The following is an 18,346-nucleotide window of genomic DNA, read 5'->3' as shown; positions in this document are numbered from 1 at the left end:
TCTATACTCCAGCTATTCCGCGGAGAGTATTTAAAAAGATAATATTCAATATCTTTCCATTTTTCCACAGCCGGAAAACCGTCAAGTAACTGCCAGAAACAGAAGAAAACGGAACGAATAGAGTTACGTAGCAAAATAGAAAAAAGATGTAATAACGTGCCTCGAAAGAATTTTTTATTGTTTTATACTTACTGATTGTGATAAGATGACAAAACATAGAATTAACAATATGTTTGACACAACTCGTTTGTTTGAACTAGCCAGCGGTCTAAGTAGGAAAAAAATTGTTAAGCGTAACGGGTAAGAGTTGAGGAACGGTTAATGAGGAATAATTTTGTATGTTAATGTTAAGAACAGGTAGAGATGTTAGTTTTAAAGAAAAAATCTGTTTTTACTGTTGTAACAATAAAGTGAAAAAGCATAAAATGTTAACTTTGCATAGGGACGAAGGATTCAAACCGTAACTGTAACTTAGTTATGTAGCGTAACTTAAGCTTAATGTAAGTTGTTAGTAATACCACCTTAAAATAAAACATTCTCCTCTCCACTGTAAGAGAAACAACAACAAATAACAAAGCATGTCTCTAAAGTCAAGTCAACCTTTCCATAGTAGTCTAGACACAGTTTTGGCTATCTTAAAGGTTGATCTTACATTATTTAGTTAGTCTCTTTGTGTAGTGCTGTGAAATCTACTATTCTCTGATAATTTCGTCCCACTTCTCGAATGGACATTTTACCCTTCCCCAATAAATTGAATCAAATACATATCTTTTGAAAACAATTGCTAGTGTTAATCAGAGTAAAATACGAAGGTAAAAAAGCGATGAATTCCGAATTGGCATACATAGTTGCTTTTTTATAAATAACCACATGTTGTAAGCAAGTTTCTCCGAACAATTGATTTGAATTTTTGGTGTATCTTCAATCCTAACAGTTCGTTCGCCTAAACTAAGGTACATTCAACTGGTTTGCTACCAAATGAACTCTATACTGTTTGAAACCGTTCAAATTGTTGTTTACTACTAGTTAATAGAATCAGCCCTACAATAAATCTTTCTCGAGTTTTTCCTGTTCCAACAGCTAGTTGAAAATTATTTATTAAACTGTAGCATCACATTACCAGCAACCAAGCGGATGCCATTTATAATGAAAAAAATCTCAAACCTTAACTTGAAATGTCAACTGTTCTAGTAATACTCGTGTACTTTTTCCACATGAGATTTATACGATCTAACCCGCAAAATAAATTAGACGAACCGCAAAACTTACTAAACAAATGCAAACATACAAAACTTAACTGATGCAAATTGATTTTACAACTGTGGAAACAATAGCTCCTAAAGCAGGATTGGAATTGTACTGAGATAGTAGTAGCACTGACAACGAGAAGAGTGCTAACCATGCGAGTTATTTACTTGAATGTCGCGCAAAATAGGAAAGATGGTATAGTTATGAAAGGATCATATTTATATACATTTTAAAACTAAAATCTACAACAAACTGGTGCAAACAGTGAATACGAAGGAAAACAAACTTAACAAACCCGTAACCTTGGCAAAGATAGTAGCAAAGAATTATAGGAATATTTACGATGATGTTGAATCAAATATGTAAGTGAAATCTAACATGCAAGAGATCAATTTTAGGTAAAGCGAAAGAAAACTAAATATACTAGAAATTAATCACAACAAACACAAAGGATGTTCGAGCAGTGGTTACGAAAACGAATAAATTTAAAGTACAATGACGATTGAGAAATGGTTTTCCTATATTCCGAACTGTCCAGCAATACTTGTTTTCAATGTGCGTGAAACATTAGTTGAAGTTACCTTACTTACCTTTTAATTTAGGCGAAAGCCGTTTAAGTTAGTGAGGATATCATTGGACAACGTTTGCCCTATAATAGAGAAGAAAACAATGAAAGTCTCACAAATTTCTGCACTATTCTTAGTTTCTTACCATCATTAGAGTTTTTGGCTGAACCATGTTAAATTTTTGGATTTCAAGTTTTGTATGAGGTTTTTGACGTAGGACTACGTCTTTATGGGGGGCGCACCATGTAAACTCGACAAAAATCAGATGTAACAGAATGTGGGTAGGTTTTAAACGGTTATAATTCAGCCACTTCATGATATATTTTCGATTTTTTTCGCATAAAGCTCAGAAATGCATCTAAGAATAGTTTCTAATAATTAAATTATAGATTTTTGATTTTTTTAAACATTTCGTTTATTTGACACGGCTTAATGCGTTAGCTCAGAGGAGCCGTGGGTCTTTTATATATTTACAAGATGTAAAAAATAAATCATCATCCTGATTACTGTTTTGATACTCGTGATCAGATGTTCTTTCTGGCTTCTTGCCCTCGGGTCACGTGTGTGAACTCTGTGTCTTTAGAGGTAACCTTTTTATTTCGACTATGTTAGTCACATTTTCTTTTTTTACATTTTAACGACGTTCAATTAGCTAGAGATTACTGGGTAGGGAAAGTTATGAAAATTAGAGCCATAGTAGTCAAGTGAGAGCAAGGATGTGAAGTAAACAGATCGGAAAACTAGAAGTGGCAGGGTCATTAGAACAGGCTTAATCTTTGTCTTCTGTTAATGAGGGTCGAGCTTAGGCAGTATAACTACGAATCACCCGAGTTCACTAACATGTGTCCTGGTATCGATAGACGTGTCCATCTTTACCGTGACAACCGACAAACTAAGCCTGTACGATATTAAGCCGGTCTGTTCTAATGACCCTTCCACTTCTAGTTTTCCGATCTGTTTACTTCACATCCTTACTCTCACTTGAGTACTATGGCTCTAATTTTCATAACTTTCCCTACCCAGTAATCTCTAGCTAATTGAATGCCGTTAAAATTTAGAGGTAACTTTTTCATTGGTTGTTGAATTTGAAGTTCTTGTCGCAGCTATTGCAGTTATCATTATTGCCTGAACAACAGCCACAAATTTGGCAACCGTTTGTGATTCAGGAAAAGATATGGGAGCCTGGGTGTTGGCATTTCCTTCTGCGGGTGAGCTTTCTCCAGTGGTTTCTGGGCAGGGTTGTCTGTAATGTGCCGTTTGTTCACAGAACTGGCACGTGTTAGTTTGTCCTTGATATGTACAAAGTGTTCGCTGTATAATGGTATCACCCCCTTCTGTTTTATACTGCAGGGTAAAGTAGGAGGGAATGGGTTGGTCTACTCGCATTCTCACCACAAAAACACCATTTGAAATACCTGGAAAGTAGTTCCTCTACGTATCCTCCGTAATGGATTCTACTTCTCCGAAATAGGACATGAATCTTTTAATGGCCACTTTGCAAGTACGTGGTGCCAAATCATGTAATTTGACTTCCACGTTTCCGTTATCCATATACACAGGGATCTTGATTTTAGCGGTGTCACAATCAAACACCCGTTTCAAGTTGTTTTGCGAAATGAATTTTTTCGCCTGGGCGAATTTGTTGAACGTTACCAGCACCGCGTGTCTGTCTTGCTCAAGCTGGATGAAGCTGACTTCCGAAAACCGAAGCTGCATTTTCACCTCCAACAAATGTTCCACATCACCAATACTGGGTCTTATGCGAAAAGACCGGAAGTCAATGGCCACCGTGTTAGGCCGAAGAATCACATTTTGTTGATGAGACTCAGTTATCTTGATATATCCACAAGAATAATAGTGACGGTTCCCTTTGTTCTTCAGACAACGCACACAAGAAAATAGCTAATGTTTGCGCTGGCTTGATTAGTAGCAGAGAGCACTGTGGTATTGTGACTGATGCCTTTGGTGGTTGAGAATAGACTGAATAGATTTTTGATATCATGGCATTGAAAATTTATCATAGTAAAAATACCATCCGTGCCTTCCCATACAGAAGCTTGTGCTTCTCAAGTCTGTGACTACAGATTTATGTTCCCAGCACGCTACGCTTCTATGAATGACATTGTCATCGACTATTTAAGGAACATAATTAGATTTTACACCAACCGGCATAACCCCACAAAATGAGCCAGATGAACTTCTTTTGATTATTCTCGGTGGTTTGTTTACATGGAAGTTACGTGAGTTCGAATGTAACAGATGAGCACTAGAGTGGCTCGCAGTTGTGTGGGAAAACTTCAAAATGATTTAAATTAGCGGGCACAGCACTTTTCGAGTTCCTTTTTTGGTCCCAAATGCCTGTGCAAAATTTGGTAGCGATTGGTTGCTTCCCGGTTTTGCGCATTGCGTTCAAAGTTTGCATGGTATTTTATATGGGGAAATCAATTATTTTGCATTTACATTAATAAAGATCGCCACAACCCGCAACACCGGAGTAGTAAAAGTTTTCATTTAAGTTTGGTCCAAACGGTCTAGTCATCTCCGAGAAACCGATGTAATGGTTATTCTAAGTTTGGATACTTCCGCCAGGGCCACCGGATCCGGTGTTGGTGGCCAATGTAGCCAAAGAGACTTTGAATGACTGTTAGTGACCTAGAACTATAAAGCAGTTGTGATTGCATTTTTCAAAAAAAAAATATCACCATTATACATTCATCGCAGTATCCGTTGAAAACGGGATTTTCTGCGTGATCGTATTCATCACACTATAATTCTGAAACCTGAAGTCGGATCCATTAGAAATTCAATAGCAGCTTATGAAAACGTTGTACCTTTCAAAGTAAAAAAGTAAAAGTGCATTCTAATACAATGGATCTGCATTTTCAATAATATCAACCCAAACAGGTGTACTCAATTTTCAAATGACACATTCGAGCATATGTTTCATTCAAAATTCAGTAGAGATACGAAAAGTTTAAAAAATGCACGTGGGATGTCTTCTTCCAACATTTTTGTCTTCAAACAACCATATTACCCAATTTGAAATACCCAAGGATTTCCGTAACTATAGTATATAAACAAACGCTCAGTATAGAATTGAATTAAATTGGAGTTGATGTAGTTTTCGGTTTTTGGTCATATGACCAGGCCCGATGAGAGAGGGAGGCAGCCAGGGCAATTGCCCTGGGGCCCGGGTCGTATTTGGGGGCCCGCGATTTTACCCGAAAGATACAGACTAGAGTGCCCAGAAAAATGATGAATTTTTGAAAACTCAATCGGCCCACCCCTGAGTCGATTCCTAGTCCCACCAGGAGTACTTGCTCCAAATTTGAAGCAAATCGGACAAGTCTAGCTAACGGACTAACGTGCCTGAAGTTTATATGAGAATTTTCGACAGTTTACATGGAAAAAACACACTAACTCGCATTGTCGCCGCTAGGTGGCACTGTATGCATAGTATTGTCATTGTAAGTGAAAATAAGAAAGATCATTTATTTGTGTACAACTTTGTTGAAGATTGCTAGTCAATCGGGCGTTGTTAAAAGAAGTTATTAAACTTTTAACGAAGTGGTGTCTGAGTCAGTTTTGCATGGGGCCTATCAGTGCATGGTTGTGTATCGGTACTCGATTCCCGCCAACTATACATTTTTGTGAGATAATGGTTAGATTTAGCTGAACAGTATGTTCAGAAGAATTGTAGTACATGATACGAGTTATATTTTGGTTAGAACATTTTAGTTCTACCTTTGACCGCATAGAGGGCGCCAGCACTAACTTTTCATAGAAATGAGATAGAGTATTGAAATGTTCGGAAGAATTATTTAAAAATGCTTGTTCTACAACTTTGTAGAAGACACTAAATCTCTATCTCTTTCCGTTGAAAAGTTAGTGTTGGCGCCCTCTATGCGGTAAAATGTGGAACTAACATTTTCTAACCAAAACATGACGCGTATTACTTACTATAAATCTTCTGAACATAATATTGACCTAAACCTAACCATTATCTCACAAAAATGTATAGTTCGTGTGAATCAAGTACTGATACACAACCATGCACTGCTAGGCCCCATGCAAAACTGACTCAGACATCACTTCGTTCAAACTTTAATAACTTCTTTTAACAAAGCCGGATTCACTAGCAGCCTTCGACAAAATGGTAGGCAATTGAATGGTCTTTCTTATTTTCACTTACAGTGATAATACTATGCATACAGTGCCACCTAGCGGCGAAAGTGCGAGTTTGTTGGTTTTCTCCATGTAAATTGTCGAAAAATCCATGCAAACTTCAGGCACGTAGGTCCGGTAGCTAGACTTGTCCGATTTGCTTCAAATTTGGAGCAAGTACTCCCGGTGGGACTAGGAATCGAATCAGGGGTGGGCCGATAGGGGTCATTTTTTTCCTGTCACTCTAATACACACGTCCGGTATTCGTAGAAGAGCAATAAAAATAGCAATAGTAATTTCTTTGTAACCACTCGTCTTATTAAATTGTTATATGAAAAAAACCGATTTAATCCACCTAGCAGTGAGATGAGACATTTCTTACACATTTCACTATTGGATTAGTTTGCAGAACTCACGAGAAGTAGGCACTCAACTAGAGGTGGGATGAAAACAGTTTCTAGTCTTGCACAAATAAAATCTCGAATAAACTGAATAAATTATAGAAATCAACAAAACGACCGAAATAAAAAAGTAAAGCAAAAAATGAAATAATAGGTTTATAAATTCATAAAATGAGTAGAAAAATTAATGTAAATCAAAATTATAAAATACACGAATAAAATTAGATTAGGTTATTAAATAAGAAATAAGATTATGCTTATAAATAGTTATAAGATTAATAGAATAAATTGACTCATACTAACAAATTGAATGAAATAAAACGAATGACTGAACATGAAATGCATAAAATTAAAGATATGAATAAAATGAATCAAATGAATCAAATGAATCAAATGAATCAAATGAATCAAATGAATCAAATGATTCAAATGAATCAAATGAATTAAATGGATCAAATGAATCAAATGAATCACACGAATCAAATGAATCAAATGAATCAAATGAATCAAATGAATCAAATTAATCAAATTAATCAAATGAACCAAATGAATCAAATTAATCAAATGAATCAAATGAATCAAATGAATCAAATGAATCAAATGAATCAAATGAATCAAATGAATCAAATGAATCAAATGAATCAAATGAATCAAATGAATCAAATGAATCAAATGGATCAAATGAATCAAATGAATCAAATGAATCAAATGAATCAAATGAATCAAATGAATCAAATGAATCAAATGAATCAAATGAATCAAATGAATCAAATGAATCAAATGAATCAAATGAATCAAATGAATCAAATGAATCAAATGAATCAAATGAATCAAATGAATCAAATGAATCAAATGATTCAAATGAATCTAATGAATCAAATGAATTAAATGAATCAAATGAATCACACGAATCAAATGAATCAAATGAATCAAATGAATCAAATGAATCAAATGAATCAAATGAATCAAATGAATCAAATGAATCAAATGAATCAAATGAATCAAATGAATCAAATGAATCAAATGAATCAAATGAATCAAATGAATCAAATAAATCAAATGAATCAAATGAATCAAATGAATCATATGAATCAAATGAATCACATAAATCAAATTAATTAAATGAATTAAATGAATCAAATTGATTTAATTCATCCAGTGAATACAATGAATCAAATTAATGAAATGGATCAAATGAATAAAAAGAATGGATGAACAAAATGAATAAAGTAAAAAATAAATGAAATGCATAAATAAAACAAACGAATCAAATAAACAAAATGAGCTGAAGTAATAAAATGAATAAAAAGAAGAAAATGAGCAGAATTAAATGCATTGATTAAAATGAAAAATTGAACAATGGTAAAAGGTTATAAATTAATATAAAGAAATAAATTGAATCAAATAAATTATTTGGATGAAATGATTAAAACTGAAAAAGTAGTCAGATTATTAAAATGAAGAAACTGAACAAAATGAATAAACTTGAAAAAATGAATAAAATGCATACATTGAAAACAATGAATGATATGAGTAAAATGCACAAAAAGAATAAACTGATCAGAGTGAATCCAAAGAATGAAACGAATAAAATAAGTAAAATGAACGCAGATGAACAAAACGAATAAAAAGATGCGGAATGAAATACTTAATTAAAATGAAATAGTCATATATTTGAAGCTAAAAACATGTTTGAATAAAGAAAATTAATAAACCGGATTGTACGAATTTGAGAACCATTGCAACAGAAAGTTTTGAAATGTTTTTGAAAATCCCATCTTCTGAGAAAAGGCTAATAAATATGCAATGGACTTTCTATGGCTTCCATTTTTTTAGTTCTATTCTTTTTGTTTTCATGCTTCTTTACTTGACGGCTTCGTTTTAATATTATCTGGTGTTTCTACTTTATTGTTGGACCTTAATTAGTTATCAGGAATCTGGAACGTTCAATTTGCTTTGGAATTCGAAGTTTACTTTTTGGTCACATATTCCCGAATAAAAGATTTATGTACAGAATTGAATTTACTGGTCCAGTATTTTAACGCTCAATTGAATATAGTAAAGTGAGACAAGGTCACACTTTACTATATTTCAAGCCCCTTGAACAGAGAATGACAGGGAGAATGCGACTCGTAAATGAGACAGGTAGATATTTCAAAGTTTTGATTTGCATTGAAGTAAATAGTGTGAAATGTCTAGGCTATGTCGATAGCATAAAAGCCGTGCATTCAGTTGATTGCAATGCAGTCTCTTTCCATTCATCCTTATAGCTTTCATATTGTTTCGTCCGGAATTCTCGTGCAGGAAATATGGATGAATAAGTCCTATACAGACCAATACTGTGAAAAAGAAATGGTTCAAACTACTCAGTAAATCCAAATATGGACGACGATAAGTTAGAAGACACATTGTAGTTGCATCCCCCATCGAGAGTGGGTACTTTGGGAGACTTCTTTTCCTGGATCTAATTTGTGGATATTTTTGGTCTTTGATCCGTTATTTTTCATGAAAGTTCGTACTAATACAACGAATGTGCAGCTAATACAACTCATGGTTCATTCGCCTGCGCCACGTTCCGTCTTCCACCTGCACGCCACCATAGATGGTACGCAACACCTTTCGTTCGAAAACTCCAAGGGCGCGTTGGTCCTCCACGAGCATAGTCCAGGTCTCGTGGCCGTAGAGGACCACCGATCTAATCAGCGTCTTGAAGATAATCAACTTCGTGCGGCGGCGAATTTTGTTCGACCGGAGCGTCCTCTGGAGTCCAAAGTAGGCACGATTTCCCGCCAAGATCCGTCTCTGAATTTCTATGCTGTTATCATTGTCGTCGGTTACCAGTGAGCCCAAATACATGAATTCGTCGACCATCTCGATTTCGTCACCGTCAATCCGAACTCGGGTGGGAGGTTCACATTGTCGTCTCTAGAACCTCTTCCTCTCATGTATTTTGTCTTCGAAAAGTTGATGGCAAGTCTAATCCTGCTGGCTTCAGCTTTCAGTCTTTGAGCATATATTTCATTCAAAATTCAATAGAGATACGAATAGTTTAAATATCGCACGTGGAATGTCTCTTTTGAAAATTTCCATCGTCAAACTTTCATATTACCCAGTTATGCCAAATATTTTTTCTGATATAGCCATGAATTTCCTTAATTATAGTGTAGGTACAGGCTTTGAATACAATTTAATTAAAGTTGAGTTGATGTAGCAGCAGACAAAAAATAGTTTTGTTTTCTCAAACCTTCGCAATTACAATTAATAAATATTTCAGATTGGCAGAAGATCTTATCACACAACTTAGAAATGGATACAGAAATAGCTAGATAGATGCGATAGAAGAGAGACAGAGAGAGAAAAGAGAGAGAGAGAGAGAGAGAGAGAGAGAGAGAGAGAGAGATAGTGTGATGGGGGGGGGGCGTGTGAGGAATGGCAAATGATGGTTAATGCAGTGACATTATTTTTATAGGTATATTATTATGATATATTGATTTCTAAAATTCTTATCATAAATAATGCAAGTAGTGATTTTTGCGCCATAACCAGTATAACCTAAATCTTGCAAAAGAGCTAAATTTTCGCTAGATTTTTGGGCTTCAAACATACAGTTGCTTTCGGTGACGCCACGAGTATAATTATATGAGAAATCTTTTATCTCACTACTAGGTGAATTACTTGTTGATCTGTATATTGATATACTATCCAACATTTACCTCAGGATTGAACGCAATGCCTAATCCAAGGAATAAATACTAGATCTCACTGTTTCTTTATCAACACATTATTTTGTCTTTGAAGTGAACTTATATATTGATTTTTGAGAAATAGTTCATTTATTATAAAGGTAATTCACAAAATGTTCTCAACATCGAATTCCTTGATTCAGTAGATGTGTTTTCATACCCCTTTATTCAAAATCGGTTTAGTTTTGCCCCTAAAACACCAGTAAAGCAATACTCTGTATGAAACAATCTCATTTTTAATTAGTGGAAATTGGTAAGCGAGGACCAAAAATACAAAATGTTTAATATCTTCGCCAATCGTGCACGGATTAAGACAATCTATAGCTTATTAGAAAGGTATTTTTACAAGCTTTCTACTTATGTGCAGTTTGTGGGACAGCATTGTATTGTTCGAAAGTTATTTGCAAAAAACCTGCTGTGTTTTGACAAAATCGTTCATATCTCAGAAAGTAAACAATATATCAAAAATCAAAAATAATAGTGTCAAATGGCAACGTTAGGCCTTTCATTTGAAACTAATTTCATTAAGATCGGTTTGGCCATTGCTGAGATAATTACATGACATTTTGTACATACATACATACACACATACAGACATTGTCTCAATTTGTCGAGCTGAGTCGATTGGTATATGAGACTCGGCCCTCCGGGCCTCGGAAAAAGTTTTCAAAGTTTGAGCGAATCCTATACATTTCTTTTGTAAGAAATGTAAATATGGAAACTTTATTTGATAGTTGACATTTGTTTAAAAAAAAACGTTCTTAAGGGAGTTGTCTACTTTGTGTACAAGTTTTAAAACGAGTTTTTTTGTTTGAATCAACGGAATACACTACAAAATATTGAGAAGCCAATTTAAAGTATTTTCAAAGAAAACAATAGAGCGTCAAACAGAAATGCGAGCGCCCACACAAACGCATCCGTCCTCTTCTACGTTCGCTTCTTCACTGGTGGTGCCGGTTGTTGGCATGGAGATACTGGGCGTGATTGTTGTTGCGTGAATATTTGTTCCTGTCAGATCCGTACATATTGGTTTTGTAGCTAAAGTTGGCCAATGTTTACACCCTACAATTTCACCATATTAGACATAGCGTGATGATTATGTTCCAGGCCACCAATCAAGCAGAAATGTTTGTTTTGCGAAACGAAATATATCCGCTCACTGTTAATACAAAAATTCTAATTTCCTCCGGGGGTTGGAAGTATTATTCCTGCTATTGTAGCATCTGCAGATCGTTCAGCATCCTTCCGGGGGTGCAGAATGCTCTGTTTTAATTGTTTTGTGTCGTTGTCCAGGTAACCATTAGCACTAATTTAAAACTCTAGATAAGCTATAAGATAGCATTTCCATTGTTAACAAGCCGTATACAAGTATTGTTAATGTAGGGTGACCATATCAAGCGAGTAAAAAACCAGGACAGTTCAAAGGGAACTACCTACATCCATCACCTCTTAATCGATTGTGCCTGCTCCCCCCTCCCTGTTCTGGCAGGCAGAGCTACTGCAGTAATACATTTCTGGGTCGGGCAGGCATAGCTCAGCCAAAAAATCTCATGAGAATTCGATCACCGAGCTCTTTTCTTCAGATTTGTACACACACAGTTTTTGCTTCATAACCATCAGTGAAGGCCACATGATGTTGTTGGGGAAATCGGCAATTATGAATTTAGCGGATGAAACGAAATCATCTATGCATGACAGGCGAGGAGTTATCAGCACTAAACACACGTCATTGAAGTAAGCTAGAAACGTAAACGGTCCCAAGTAACTCCCTACGCTATTCCTGATTTAAAAATAAGTACCTGGCAATCTCCAATGACAATTATTATATCTCGATTTGAAATTAAGGATCGAAACATCTGCAAAAACTACCGTTAATTACACATTTCTCCATTTTATCATTTATTATAAGAAAAAACAGCAGATCGGCTGGTGTAAATAATATCAGTTTGTGCGCGACCTTCCATACTCCCTGTTATGTATGATGCTAAATTCAGCAGGTTAGTCGCCGTTCAGCGTCCAGGCGTGAAGCCATGTTAATCGTAGTTTAGGTACTGTTTCCATTGACCCTGAATTGGTTCCTCAATCACCAGTTAGAGAGAGAGAGCACTTGGGAACGATTTGTTCACCCTCGCTTAACTTTTAAACCATGTTCACCAGCGCGTTTTAAAAGCCGCGGGTCTTTTAATTTTTTACAATAAGTAAAAATAAAAAAAATAAAATGCTAAGAATGTCGGTCTTTCAGATCTTGTTGACGCAGTTTGCTGCTGCGTGTTGAGATCCTTTTCCTTGGCGGTGAAGCCGCTTGGGAGTCATTCAGTCTGCCTTCTCTCGCGTTATCGTTCCCGTCCATGTCATCATCGGTACTGCTTTCTTGCTGTTCACGATCATAGGTTCTTATTTGTTTCTTGTTCTTGCGGCTCGCTGTTGTAAATCCGTCTTCATCGGTATTTTCTTCATTATTGGCGATGTTAGTTGTTGGTTTGGGAGCGGTTGTCGTGGTCGTTGTACCTGCATTATTGGTTAATTGGATCGTTGTTTTTGGTTTATCTGAATGTGTCGGTGGCTGCTTGTTAGAGTTGGCTGTAGTAGATGAGTTTTGACTAGTTGCTTCGGCGCATGTTTTTCCGTAGTGGGCTGTATGGTTACAGAATTAGCATATTGGGGTCTGCCTTGGATATGTGATTAGCGTTGTTTGCTTATAGGTTACGCCGTCCCTCGGTGATTTGCATTCGATAGTCATGTAAGAAGGTATTGGTTTAGTCACTCGCATCCTCACAATACGAACGGCGTTTGGAATGCCGGTGAAAAAAATTCTCCCAGGTGTCATTCGTAATAGATTCTACTTCTCCATATTGCGACATGATTTGTTAGATGTCATATTTCTTAGTGCGCGGGGACAAATGATGGATACGCACGTCCACCATGCCGTTTTCCATATGCACGGGGATCTTTATTCTGGTGTTATTAAATTTGACCTCGTGTTGCATGTTGTTCTTTGCAATTAAGATTTCGGCCTGTGCTAAGCTTCTAAACGTGATCGAAACACAGTTTTAAACGTGATGTAGCTGAATGTACGTAACTTCAGCGAGATTAAGCTCCATTTTCACTTTTACTAATTGCTCCACTTCCTGAACTGTGGGTCTAACACGAGTTTTATTATAGTTGATCGAAATCGTGTTATCCCGTAGCACGGGCACTTTTGTTTCATTTGGCAAACTCATTTCACTCCGCAACAATACAATATTGTTTGTGCACTGATACGATATGGACTGATTGTGCGATAGGCACCAATCGGCTTGTAGGTAGATTTGACTGTTTCACTTGTGCGGGATGTGAAGACAAACTGTTTCATCGCCATTGATAGCGACCAGTTTGGTCCACAACTGGAATCATTTCGGTTTGTTCGACTGTGAAGTTTCCTTGTAAACGGACTACAGGTCATTAATATGCTATGTACATACGAACGGCTTGATCTTTTCCTTTTCAATTTCCACGTAAGAGAAGAAAGTTGTGAGATTAAAAAAGACTGCGATCTGAGCCTGAGGAAATAAAGCGAAGACTCAATAAAGAAAAATATGTTAGGCTTACAGGGCAAAAACCAGGACAAATCAAGCGTTTTCCTCGACGTCCCAGGACACCAGGACAGTCATTGAAAAACCAGGACATGTCCTGGGAAACCAGGACGTATGGTCACCCTAGTTAATGCCTCAATGCACCTGAAATGTAAAGCATTAAATCTAGCACTATATCAACATACAGAACATAGACATCGTGCTAAAAAGCTTTTGAAGATAAATGCTCTGAAGCTTTTATAGAAAACTCTAAGTACTAATATAGAATCTTCTTATAGTGCTTTGAGACACTGAACAATAACAAATATACATATGCGTTCCAATAGTCACCTAAACTCGTAAACCTTCGTGTAATAAATGATGATGCAATAAACTTAAAATCAAAATGCAAATTCTGCACGATTTTTCGAAAAAATACAATTGCAAATATAATCCACAATAGACGTTTGCATAATTTAAATTGGATTAAAACAAGTATACATGCAAATTTTCCCATCCCATTTCTATATGCACTAAATCATCATTTTAAACAGTCGGCATGTCAAACAAAAGAAGAGAGGTAGGGTGGGTACGTTATCGAAAGTTATTTTTTTTTCTTTTGTTGCGTCGATAAAGAAGAGTAGAGTTATTTTTTCAAAAACACGACTGTTAACATTGCTGACAGCCATTAAGGTGCTTCTGAACTAGCTCTATTCTGGCACACTATTTCGCCTTTTCCGACACTAAGTGTGCTTTATCGATATCTAGAGAACTATGAATCCGTAAAGAATATGTTTTGTATGCGAATATAGAACATATCCAAAGCCATTAAATAATGCTTCGTGGTCTCTTGGGTATATTCATTACTCCTAACTTTACCACTTCCTCAATCCTTCCCATCAGGGAAATCATGAAAATACGATTCATGGCAAGGCACAAATCTCCGATCAACATGGAGAACATACCAGTATGCCATTTGATTTACCAGTATGCCATTTAATTTACCTGCAAATTGAAAAACTCGAAGCTAAGGTAATTTTACCCGATTTGGATACCACAGAATAATAAGCTGTCGAAATTCTCCTGTCTGGAATGCTTTCTATGAATGTGGCAATATGAGTAAACCGGAGAATAATAGAAACCAAGGATTCACGAGTTTCCCATGGCTGAAGAGGTACTAACTCAGAGAGGGTTTAGGTTTCAAAGGGCCCGGCATTAATACAAGCCTTGGGGCCCGACGCGGCTCTCGACGGCCCTGCATATGGCTCTCATTAGTGCAACGTTTCGAAGGAATAGCCGCTCATCTTCAGAGGAAAGCAGGGATTGAACATAAATTAGTTATAGTTCTCTCAGAAGACAAATATTTTGCAAATTTTGCCTGGACGACAAATATTATCTTTTTCAAGTAGAATGTAATAAGTTTGTTTCCGCAAGTGTCTCTTTTCTACACTAAAATGGAAAACTATTAATAGGGAAACGGAAGACAAAAATAGGTTTGTTTTCCTTATACTGAACCTGATTAAATTAGCTTGGATACTGTCAAATATTTCAGATAAGTTGAAGATCTTATGATACATGTTAGGAATGGATTTGGAAATATCAGGATAGATCTGAGTCGTGACAGTTACCTCGAACAGGATTAGTGAGTGATTGGTGGTGGGGAGGGGCGACAAGTAAGGAATGGTAAATGACGGCTAGTGCTTTATTATTCATAATACAACTGATAATTTTTAAGGCCATAATTGGTATAACATAAATCATGCAAAAGAAGATAAACTTTTACTAGAACTCAAAAACACAATTGCGCTTGATGGGGCTACGAGTATAATATAAATATGAATTATGTTAGAAATCTATTTTCTCACTACTAGGTGGATTACTTGCATACATATACCATCAAACGACTATCTCACGACTGAGCGCAATGCTTAATCCAACGGATAAATACATCAGCTCTCAACTCTGGACAAATTTTCACTTTGAAGTGAATTTACACATTGTTTGTCTTTGAAGTAAACTTGAGTATTAACTTTTGAGAAATAGTTAATTAATTTTTAAGTAAATTCACAAAATGTTTTTGGAATCAGTATGTATTATATTTATGACAATTCGCCACTATCTGTATATGAACCGTACTATCAAAGAAGTCTCTGCAATACGAAATTTAGTGTTAAAAAGCACGAATAACATTATATTTCGTCAGGAAGACGTTTGCCGTGGTGGAGACGCCTATGCCAATAATACGACTTTCCAAGGTTAGGTTATTGGATATATTACACAATTTTTTTAGGCAGTAAAATAGTGTCAATATTAGTAGAATTTTATTCCACTTTGATTCCGATCCACTATCAAATTATCTAGAGCATGGCTTAGTTTACTCAAATTGATTACAGCTGAAAAAACCACCCCATGTATTACCGAGAATGTAAAAACGAATCGGTTTATTCTATTATTTATTATCAACAAAGTCCTACTAATTTCATCATACAAATGTATAATTTGTTAATATTATTACAATTTTAGATAATGAGAAAAAGTTCCATTTGCATAAAATCCGGATCGGTGTGCGGAAGCATTACCAGGCAATACGTTGGCCAACGCCCATTGTAGAACTTCATCAACAGTCGGATTAGAAAATACTAACGATTGGTTTAGTTGTCTTTTTTCAATTGATTACAGAAATTATAGTATAATAGCACAATAATCACACGCCCTCCAAGCTTATTATTTTCTGTGTACATACAGCGCAATTAAAATTCCCAATCAACGGTTCTCGATTCTATTCGTACCACCCATTGGAAAAAGGATACGGCATTCAACCCGCGTGCATTGATTTGTATTACACTCACTCCTCTTCGTCTACGTAGAATGAGGATCATTTCCGGAATTTGTTTCGTTTCGCCGTAATGGGACTCTTCGGGTGCAGCTATCTAAAAAGCAATGAAATTAATCTATTAAGAAACGAAAGGGACACAGAATGTAGGAAAATTTATTTGATTATCCTATCAACTTACACCGTTCGCAGTGCTTCGGTATGTTCAGAGGCTTGGAAAGAGTTTCGTTATTTTTTCCGCTAAACGCTGCCCCAGGTTGGATACGACTTCGCGGTGAAAGAAATAATAACTATTAAACATGAGTAAAAGCGAGACTAAAGCCCCGATAAAATGCATATTGCAAGAAGACGTCAAAGTGAAATGAAATTCTACTGCCACTTGTTCAAAGTAGTTTGATAAGTAGGCGGAGAATACTCCGAACAACAATCATATAACAAATAGTATCGTTCAGAAAAATCCATAAATGTTTCTAAATTATGAGCCTCGTCGCAAAATGTGTGTTGTGTAATAGAACGTTACCATACTGGCAATCGGAAACGTCGATACTTGTGCGACACATGTCCGAACACCACCCGGAACAGCAGTATACGATCATTCAATCGAGAAAGCAGTTAATTCGACACGGCGATTCGTCGTCGCAAGAAAACTCGATTCGGAATTACAAGTTTGATAGGAACAATATGACGAACAGGTCATCGAATCGAAAACTTTCACAAGATTCGGCGGTCATACGCGAACTTAAGACAAGCTCAGGGCAGAAGGCAGATGAAAACCTACCAGACAAAAGTGATTTCTTCGTTCGACCTCCTACGAGAAGAAAGATGTACTATAAAACTACTGGTAAATGAAAATTGATTTCGTTACAATTACCAGCTTTACCAATAGCAATTCCTTTCCCATACAGTGGCATCTTGGCGTCCGGCACGAGCCCGCATAACGTGCCCACAATGTGGCGAGTCCCGTTTTCCGACAATTCGTTCATCCGCGAATCGCTACGCAAGGTCAATGTACGGCGCTGCTTGGATAATGTCCTGCTGGCCGTTTTGTTTTCTTCCGTGTCTTTTCACGGCCCCCACAAAACACCATTTGCACTGTTCCAGCTGCGGCTCCTATCTAGGGGTGTATGATCCCGGTCGGGAGGTGGTAGATGCTAATCGGAATAAACCTACCAACAGCAGGAAATCACCCCTTCGCGACGAACACGGCTGAGAGAGAGATTGCATGCTATAAAGAGCTAGCGGGCTTTCATGCAAGTTTGTGCGGAACTTTGAAAGCAAGTTTAATTGTGGCGACACCTGCTTGGTTGTAGGCACATGTGAACCACTTACAGTCGGTTCATTATTTATCTGGAATAAACTGTGGTTCGAGCTTAATACATTTTGCAAAAGTCTTATTTAACAGTAGCATATATTAATATGGGGTCCTATTCTCACAGTCACGTTACTTAGTAACTAGAAAGAAATTTCCTTCTAGTGACTAGGTGACGTGACTATGAGAATTGGGCCCATGTTTAGGGACTTTCGGTACTAAAAAGTTTTCTACGTTGTTATTTTTCAACATATTGCAAATTTTTTGAGTGTTCTGGAAAGAAGAAGAAATGACTTTTCATATGGTATGCTATGTCATGTTATTTTGTTGAAAATACTATGCGGTTTTATGAATGTAACCATTATTTTGGGTTTTTGTCGTGAAAAATATGAAAATGAAAAAATCGCAAAATATTGATTGTTTTCATACAAATAAACATACAAAGCATAAAAGAACAAGGTGAGTTGGCAAAAGTACTTTTATTTATTCAATTCGTTTATTTGATAAGGCACATTTGCTTTAGCTAAAAGG

At 36.3% G+C, this 18,346-nt stretch overlaps 2 protein-coding genes across 5 annotated transcripts in view; both read left to right on the top strand.

The window, feature by feature from the left end:
- LOC131681668 (cyclic nucleotide-gated cation channel subunit A) overlaps positions 1–1,747 on the top strand; it is a 651,507-nt gene extending 649,760 nt beyond the window's left edge. For all 4 annotated transcript variants that reach the window (XM_058962615.1, XM_058962618.1, XM_058962617.1 and 1 more), the window contains one exon: positions 71–1,747. The gene's annotated coding sequence lies outside the window, so the exon portion shown is untranslated. The remainder of the gene's footprint in view (positions 1–70) is intronic.
- Positions 1,748–16,926: 15,179 nt separating this feature from the next.
- Positions 16,927–17,847, top strand: LOC131681672 (uncharacterized). The gene is made up of 2 exons (XM_058962622.1): positions 16,927–17,347; positions 17,412–17,847. Exons 1-2 carry the CDS (start codon positions 16,984–16,986, stop codon positions 17,714–17,716), a joined length of 669 nt encoding a protein of 222 aa, XP_058818605.1. The 5' UTR covers positions 16,927–16,983; the 3' UTR covers positions 17,717–17,847.
- The last annotated feature ends 499 nt before the right edge of the window (positions 17,848–18,346 follow it).

The sequence above is a fragment of the Topomyia yanbarensis genome, chromosome 2 (assembly GCF_030247195.1).
Source record: "Topomyia yanbarensis strain Yona2022 chromosome 2, ASM3024719v1, whole genome shotgun sequence".
Lineage (NCBI taxonomy): Eukaryota > Metazoa > Arthropoda > Insecta > Diptera > Culicidae > Topomyia > Topomyia yanbarensis.
The sequence above is the reverse complement of the archived record's forward strand: the minus strand, read 5'-3'. Positions and strand labels throughout refer to the sequence as shown.

Coding starts and splice junctions, on each gene's coding strand:
- LOC131681672 (XM_058962622.1), top strand. CDS start 16,984: ATGAGCCTCGTCGCAAAATGTGTGTTGTGTAATAGAACGTTACCATAC. Junction 17,348..17,411: donor GATGTACTATAAAACTACTG/GTAAATGAAAAT, acceptor TTTCCCATACAG/TGGCATCTTGGCGTCCGGCA.